This window comes from Xiphophorus couchianus, chromosome 2 (genome assembly GCF_001444195.1).
Source record: "Xiphophorus couchianus chromosome 2, X_couchianus-1.0, whole genome shotgun sequence".
NCBI classification, from domain to species: Eukaryota; Metazoa; Chordata; class Actinopteri; order Cyprinodontiformes; family Poeciliidae; genus Xiphophorus; species Xiphophorus couchianus.
This window is the reverse complement of record NC_040229.1, coordinates 1,669,359-1,678,448: the sequence shown is the minus strand read 5'-3', so window position 1 is coordinate 1,678,448 and position 9,090 is coordinate 1,669,359. Positions and strand designations below refer to the sequence as shown.

The following is a 9,090-nucleotide window of genomic DNA, read 5'->3' as shown; positions in this document are numbered from 1 at the left end:
TTCAGTGGTCTGTGTGCATTTATAACATAAAAATCCACAGGAAGCACAAGAAAATGGCTTTTAGATAGCTGTCCACTGTAGTGACCACTATGCATGAAAGGGTTAATATTGCATATGTAGTAGACCCAGCCTGACACATTGCAAATTCATGTATTACCAGTAGATGGCGCTACATATCCATCGTCTGAAATGTGGATGGCCCATATACACTTACAAAAAATTCAATGCTTAAAAAAAGAAACCCAAACAAAACTTTTATAATATAAGATTGCAATTAAATCCACATATTTTAATAAAATATTTTTTTTCACACAGTCTGAATTAATATAGTATTTGTTAATAAAAGGGACGGAGGTCATACCCGGATATCCTTGTTAAAATATCAACATGGGAAATGGAGTTTCGCCATTTTCCCATTCTTCAATCGACGTTACGTCGGGGGACGTGACGTAGCTCGAACACATCTGAAATGCGCTCCTTGATGTTTATCGACGCTTGCGTCACGTAACCGCAAAGTTACGTAATTTACGTACGTCCGAGTCCGTATTTGCTCCGTAGAGATTCCCCCCTTCCTTCCTGGGCTGATTGAGGTAAACCTACGCGGTCGCATCATTATCGCTAATACCTGACGGAGTGGAAATAAACGGAAACATTTTACGCGCCTGACGGAAACCTGTGAGGTATGAGGCGGCAGCCGGGCTCGCGCAGCTGAAACCCGGAAGGGTTAAAGTGACCGAATTACGCGCAGGAGAGGAACTTAAGGTCTCCATGGCTGTGAAAAGTTAACGAAGAAACGCCTGAGAAAACAGGAATTATTCGTCCCTGTCCGACTACAGGTAAGAATAAATGATACTTGCGAGGAGTTCAGGAAGTAAACGGCTGTGGAGGAGTATCGGTAATGTCGGCTAAATGACTGAAAAGAGTCTTTGTTTACAGTGTCCCCCCGGTGTCTTCGTCTCAGTAGGACTGGACACTTTATAGCAGCTCTCTGTAGCTGAGGTTAGTGGTAGTCTTACAGATCTACAGTTTGTTCACTAATAAAATCAGTTGTGCCTTAAATAGTTTACAGCCCTGCACCAGAGGGACGAATCGGTCTACAAGTTCCTCCGAGCAAAATTGGATAACACTGTTATTATTATTATTATATATTAATTTATGTTATATGTGTATTATTGTATAAATTATTAATGTGGCTTTGAAACTTTAGTGCCGTTTTTCTTCAGTGTGTATTTCTGTTTTGGGGTCAGTGTCATAGAAGTGCATTTATTTACCCCAGTTACGGTGTTAAATGTTAAATTTAAAGTTTATTGAAAATGGTCTCAAAACAATATTATCGTTTATCACAATAACTTCTGGGACAATTCATTTGACCTATATATTACAGTATGTATTTTACTACTAAATGTGTGCTGGTAAGTTTTGTGTAACCCAGTTTGGTAGGTAAATTGCTTATCTACCAGTGAAACTAAACAAATTGTCTTGATTTTGAAGAAAAATCTGAATTATTCATATTAATGCTTCAATAACGATTATTCAACATGCTCGTTGGTTTTGAAACACTGTACGTATATCAAATTTATCACTGCTTCTGTGGACAGTTGATATATAGATTTAATTGTATAGATGTAAACTGAAAGTCGATAATCCAGTTGTTTTAAAATATATAATAAATTAGGCTTAATTAGTTTTGCAGCGGATGCAAGTCGTGCGTTTTAATGTCTTTGTACTGCGTGAATGGAGGCCTGCTGGGAAGATAAGGGGAAAAAGAGTCTTGGGTCACTCAGGATATTTGGGTGAAAAAATCTGCAATGTACCATGAAATCAACTCACATCCTCGCTTCCCGTCCCTCTGAGAACCGAAGTGAAACCCGACCGCTCCCTCTGGCACCGGCTGTGTCAGCTGCTGCATCTCCGGCTCTTCCGTGGGGGGGACAGGTGTTTCTCAGACAGGTGCATCCGTGTAACAAAGGGCTGCAGACGCTTAACTTTATGTTTTGTTTTTATTTTTTCCTTCCCGCCATGTTTAATCCCACAAACTGTGGGATTAAACAGCTGACTCAGTAACGGAAGTATTTTTGAATTCTGCTGATTGTGAGTGTTCTTGATAATTTCCTTTCACCCAAATACTGTTGGGTAAGTTGTGTCGTTTGTTAAAGGAATAGAAAGAATTTGCGTACAGCGATACTCATCTTTTCAGCCTTAGAGCGTTGCAACTTAATTTCTTAGTTTTATTTATTTACTCTTCAGTCATTTTTTATCCATTACTTACACAAGTCAAAAAAGGAAAAAAAACACAAGACCAAACTAGTAGGGAAATAGATGAGAAATATGTAAATTCCTGTAATTGTAGACAGAAAAATGTGCATCTTCACTTTGTTATCCATAAAGCATCATAAAAATCAGAGAAGAATGTTTTCTGTTTATTTTTTCTAAAAAGTATCTCCAAAGAATTCCAGCTGAGTTTGTAGACAAACTCATAAAAGAAAAAAAAAAATCAGCAAATGATTCCCCCTAATTGAAGTACAATTGTTTTTAATATTTGTCATGACTTTTAGTTTTTTTAAATAAATCCTACTCTCCTAACTTGTAGCTACTTTAATTTTGAACCACTTTTGTATACAACTTAAAACGAGTTAATTATGTGCTTTGATCACAGTCAACACTGTTCTCAACTCTTTAGATTGTATTTCTCCGTAAGTAAGCTTGTTCTCTGGGATTCCCAGCAGAAGTTTTAGACCAGACAAACCAGTTTGAGTCTCCACACGATGATTTAGCAGTTCGTATGGGTGATACTCCTGCAGCACCTATTTATGCAAATAAGCAGCACTGCTTACTCATTTGTTGACTCACTGCCTTGTAGGCTACAAAAGATGCATAGAAAAGCGTGTGGTTTGGTGAGTTCTTGTGATATGAATATGGCTGTGCATTACGCGCTCGATTTGCTGCTGAGCGCCGCGTTTGTCGAAGAAATGAGGCCAAGGAAAACACTTGAAGTGGAAGAGAGCGGAGGACAGGAAAAGTTTGACGGCTTCTCTCAGTAATGTGCAGCGACAGTTGAGCAGTGATGAGTGTCCTCCGTTTAACCCTTCGCTGCACCTCCCACCGCTGAGGCAGAGCCGGCACAAAGCAGAAGCAAACTAAGCTGCTGCTGGTTTAATGAGTTGCAAAATTGAAATAATGACATTAGGGATGGAAGTTATCGATTCAAAAAGTTGATATAACGTTGATTGATATTATGGATCATGCAGTAATTTTCTTAAAAACCAGAATTTTCTCTTGTTTTAAGACGGTTGACCATCTCTCCATAACATAAAGGGCAACATTTTTTCATAATATGCTGAATAAAAAATAAACAATTAAAATTGAACATTAGTTTGTGTCAGCTGTTTTAAATACTGACTGAATAAACAGAAAATTGTGGTTTTCTCACATTATTGAACTTTGATCAATTTACAAAATATAACAAATCAGGAACCGTTTAAGATACTAAGTAGAAAAATAAAAGATGAAAAGAATAAAACGAACAGAGCAGAAATGTTCTTATGAAAAATCCATCCATCCATTTTTCTCTTGCTTCAAAAGGCTTGACTTCATAACATAAGAGAGATATCTACTTTTAAAAACATAGATTTTAAAAATCTACTTTAAAAAAATAGAAAAGTAAAAATCAACCTTTTTTTTTTTTTACCAGAAAAGTTGATTTTAAAAATATCTACTTTTGTTTAAAAAAAGGCAAATTTTTTAAAATCTATTTTTTAAAGTTTATTTTTTTAATACACTTTAAAAAGTAGATATACTTTTTTAAAAAAATAATCTACTTTAAAAAAATCTAATATCTATTATAAAAAAAATTTAAGTGTTATAAAAATTTTATTAAAATGTAGCTTCATATATTTTTTATTTATATGTATTCTTATTTTATTTTATTTTTTCTTTATTTATTCATTTATTTTTTGGTGTCATATTGACCCATCAGAATATGGTCTTTACTGCCAGATAAGTGGGATTATTAAAGGAAGCTGTTTTTGTTCAGGCAGTGATGAAGGAAGACTTGGTTTTTTGTGACGCTCTGCAGCACAACCAGCAGCTGAAGCTCCATGCATGATGAGCAGCTGAAGAGACAACAACCCTGGGCTCCTGATGAGCCACAGACAAACCGCATTATGCTTTTGTTCCTTATTATTAGCTGGAAGCACTTTATGAAGTTGGACTGTTACTTCTTCCCTTCATAAGTCTTTACCTAATGTGCAGACCTCCGACAGTCGATAAAATCACTTTCCTTTTATCCAATTTTATCTGTGGATGCACTGAAACGAAAAGTTGGGTAAATATTGTTCTTGTGGCTAAAACCCAATATTTATCGATATTGTATTTCACTACATTTTTGACAGCATGAAAAACAAAACAATAAATCACCACACTCACAAATCAGTGGTGAACCAGATGGCTAACCACATTTCACAAACAACAAGACGGAAATAAAATATCAGTTTTTAAAATCGACAGTTTTGCAAATCAATCAGATATGTCAAAAAAAAAGATTATTTTCTAATTATTTTAGTACACATATATAATAAATCCCTATTTATTCGATTTCAATATGTAAATAAATTAAATTAAGATAATTTGTAAATTGTATAAAATTATTACAGCTCCCACTAGAAAACTGTAGATTTTTGTTTAAGTTTCCTTTTTGTAGTTACATGATTTTTTAAGGGAAAATGATTTTAAAAAAATCTTAAATTCACATATGTAAAATTAAGGCCTTAAAATATCTTAATGAAATAACTTGCCCTTAAATGTGTTCTCCTCAGGTCTTGAATTTTGTTGTGGGAGGAATATTTAATCTCATATATAACACTAAAGTATTTGTGAGACTTTAGTGTTTTGTGAAAGAGTCAAGGTGCCAGCGGTTGCATCTAAGCTAACTCCTGTTGTCAACCCATACAATTAATTTATTTTCAAAATTTTTTGTATGTTTCTATCATGTTACAGGTCTTAAATTTCATTCATAATGGTCTTATAAAGATCTTAAAGTCTTACATTTGAATGTTTATGTGCATTAATGCTGCTGTCTTATACTGTCACAAATATGTAAAAAAAAAAAAAAAACTTTTTAAAAATAAAAAGTACACACTGCAGCTTCAAGGGTCAAACAAAACATTTATAAATAAACCATGAAGTTTAACACAATTTAACAGAGGTTGTTTCTACAATGAGTGAAACTGGAATCGGTTCCCCTGATCAGATTCTGCCCACGGCCCGTTCAGGTCTGGACCTCTCTGAGGTGCAGCCTGTTTTCCTGGGACGTGGGAGTCTTCACTGCGGACAACTTGTGTCTGGAAGCCACCACTCCGGGATCCCATTCACATCAGGCTCTGGCTCGGCGCTCAGCTTTTATTTAAATCTCTTGAACGCAGCCCCGCAGCTTTTCTCTGCTGGCAAAGGCCAGTGCGCATGCGCTCTGCTGACACTCCAGTAATCCGCTGGAGGAGATTGCATCCTAGTCCACTGCGCTCATGCTGCTACCAGTGAGGGAGAATTAAAAATGATGGAGGAAATGTGGAATTGGAGAAATGCAGGTTAAGATGTTCGGACGTTATTATGGGACGGAGCGGAGTTTCGCGATGAGCAACCGGGACGGGAACGAGGAGGAATCCGAATCTAAGACATATTCGCAAGACGGCTTGCGAATATGAGAAACCCGCAGACAGGAATGAAGCCGGCAGAAGATAAGAGGTTTTCTCTGGGATCTGTATATCTGTGGTACGTGGACGCAGGCGCAGAACGGAAAACCAGCAACACTGCTGTTCAGTATAAGGCTAAAGTGGACCGGCGCGCTGCTTTCCTGATCACCTAATTATTGGTCGATACATTGTCTTCTGCCCCATCATCCCTCCATCCAAATGCACACTGTGAAGTTTGTCCTCCGTGACAGTTTCGCCGGAAAGACGCGCGGCTCCGTCAGCCGCTGCGCCTCGTAGAGACTCGCAATGACGGGCAGACGGGTCCAGATCAACCCGAGCCAGCCTGCAGGAACTGGACCGGCCGGACTCCTGGCTGCGGGATCAGACAGAAATTAAGCTGCGGCTCTCAGACAGGAACACCAGGATCAAATCCCCGCTGTCGAGCTGGCAGAGGACCGCAGCGTGACACCCAGCACCCACTCCAGCCCAACCTCTCGGGCAATTTGTTGGATAACTCTTGAGGTGTAAAGAACTTTTTGACTCCCTGATTTATTTTAACCCAAGAAGGAATCCCCACTTTAAATATTTGTGATATTACATGTTCTCCTTCAGAGAAATGCAGCTGATATGTTGCTTTTAAATCTCCATAACAGCTGTTCCTCTGCCGGGATGACTGAAAGGGGAGACTGGGATATTTGCATACTTGTTGTTTTGCCAAAACCCCTCCCTTGAAACCCAGTGCATTAATTTCCTCCAGCTTCCCTGTTGTAAATAATTCTTCAGGTTTCTTTCACTTCTAACTTTCAATGGCTTGAGATGCATGTCGTGTTAAAACTCAACAAACAGATTTATGTACCTACATAGTTCAGGTGTTTAACGCTGATTTTCTGAGCATGTCTAATAGAGAAGACAGGAGGCGCTTCCAAGGACTTGTCATATGCTGTGTACAAGATTTGGTGCAGAATGTCGCAAGCCTAAAAGATGCAAGGAGAGAATTGCAAGGCTTTGCATCAGAAAAACTACATTTCAACCTCTGGAATCAGTAAAAATGCTCCCACTATTCAGAACTTTTCGCATGAACTCTGGGAAATGCAGCCGGCTTTGGATCGTCTACCTGCAGATCACCGACATTTGTGAGCAGCCCGTTTGTACCTGAGCCGGGGAGGATATCTGTGATTTTTTTGAGGACCTCGGTGTGCCCCACCTGCTTCAGATCTGGATCCCTCGTCAACTTCTGTGTTGCAGGGGAAACAGAAGCGAACAGGTATCAGGAAGAAAGCGGGGTCCATTTTACCTAAATCTGTGGAGATGGGGAGCTCGGCCTCGTCTCTCGCTGCAGAGACCGAGTCGGACCATGGCTTTGGCAGTACCTCCTACCCGTCGTCTTCCCCCGTGGGCTGGCTCAGAAACAGCCACAGCAGTCCGGTGTGGGGAACCACCTTCATCACACGGCAGCACCAACAGCCTGTGCCGCACCGAGAGCGCAGGTAAGAACCATAAAATAAGCCAGAAAATTGCGCAATTTGAAATGAAAAAATAATAAATAAAAATAATGTTCCATAATTTACTTTAGGATTTAAAAAGTTATTGCGCAAAGATGAGGTGGCTTTTGAGCCATATTGACCCTTTGCAACTACGTCACTCAATCATTGGAGGCGCCATGATGGACGACAGAAGTGAGGGACAGAACAGAGCGACTGAAATTGTTTTCCTCAGTTGTTTTGGCCAGTTTATTCTTGGCTTTTTCTTGTTCGAGTTCAGATAATTTGTCTCTGAACGTAACACACCTGGTTGGGGCTCATAGACGGCAACAGTTGGAAACAGTTTACAAAAGTTGGAAACAGCTAGCTTAGAAACCGACCCTACCTCCTCCCTCCTGACGTGTTCATCAAACTTCCTGCTTTGCCTGAATTCACACCACATGATTTATATCACTACGTCATAAACAGCGTCTGCCTTTACACCGGAGAAAACTTAAAAACGTACAAAAGACCAGATGCTAACCAGTTTTTTACATGCTAGGCTACATGACCTGCGGCATTGTTTCCATGGTTACTAATAGCTAGAGGTACCTTCTCCATAAAGCAATATTTGATATCTTTCTAATCATACTTACTTATAAAGTATATGAATGTTAATCTTCTTACCTTGTAAAAAGTGTTTGCTGCAAATCCGGGATTACGCCGAGGCTGACAGTCATTATGACTGACAGCTGATATCCATCGCTGCAGAAGCTTTCCTCATTAAAATCCATATAATAAAATGACAAGTTTGGTTTTTATCCTTGTCTATTTGTGCATCCTATAACCACTGTAAAGTGTAATCAACTATATAGAAGTGATATTAGGTTACAGATGTCTGTTTTTAGACTGGTTAGAAGCAAATTGGTTGTTTTGACCTCTGTCATGGCGGAGTGGGCAGATCTCTGGAGAGCATTGACGAGTCGCATGATCAACACGAGTTACTACCATCCAAAATAATGAGGAAGACAACCGGAAGTAGTAGGAGGAATACTGTTTTTTATTTATTCATTTTATTTTTTTCCCCCTTCGGACAAAGTGCAGCTGGCTCCACCATCGTATAGACAAAGATTTGTGCACATTTTTAATAGAAAGGCATCTATTGAGTGCACTCTGGCCCAACCGGGTCTGCTAGAAATACAAAGAATATAAACTTCTTTGAGGTATCTTCCCTCGATTTCTTGGACACATTATGGTACAAAGTGGAATATTTTTCTTCCACCATTCACTTGAAAAATACTTTTTGACCAAAGCCTCTGAGTGAAGGATTCAGTAACTCCCCTTGCCATGGATCCCACCCACTGGTTCAACAGAGCTTATCTAATCAAAGCCTTCATTTTGATGTTTGGCCATGATGCACCCAAAATCTGGCTAAGCTGGATTAATGAAAGCAAAATCCCGCCTCCTTCCATGGCTTAGCTAGATGATGTTTGCAACGATTTAGGAGGTTTTTAGTAGATTGCCTGTACAGATAGACCTAACCTCAGAGAGCTCAATAAAAACAATGTACAGCCAACAACAGCAAACCAGGACTAATTTGAAAATGAGTTTGATGATAGACTTTTTGGGCTGCTTTAATGCAGTTTTTCTAATGTACTAACAAGCACTGGTAGTTAAAGTATCCACCTCTAAATAATCCAGTCCACGTTTGACCCATCTCTTCCTCTGGTTTTAATCTACGTTTGTCCTGATGCTGAGAAACGGTAGCAATGTTTTCATCAGCTTTTTTGAAGTATCTCATTAGAGAAGATTGGTGGAAAGGGCAACATTTTAAATAACTTTCTCAAAAGAAGAATTTATAGGTGGACATTGGTAAGAAGTTGCTAATTATTCTGATGTTGCATGTCCAGTTGTTATTTACAACTGTCATTATTACCATTATC

The 9,090-nt window shown here is 38.9% G+C and overlaps 1 protein-coding gene across 2 annotated transcripts in view; it reads left to right on the top strand.

Moving 5' to 3' along the window:
* Positions 1 to 513: 513 nt before the first annotated feature.
* The window catches only part of capn15 (calpain 15), a 55,571-nt gene continuing 46,994 nt past the window's right edge, over positions 514 to 9,090 (top strand). Inside the window, exon 1 of one of the 2 annotated variants that reach the window (XM_028038225.1) lies at positions 514 to 836. Coding sequence is in view for 1 of the 2 variants with exons in the window: in XM_028038215.1 (XP_027894016.1) it covers positions 6,996 to 7,174 (179 nt within the window). In the remaining variant the exon portion in view is untranslated. Of the gene's footprint in view, positions 837 to 6,995; positions 7,175 to 9,090 lie in introns of those variants that run through there. The other variant, XM_028038215.1, reaches the window with a different exon arrangement.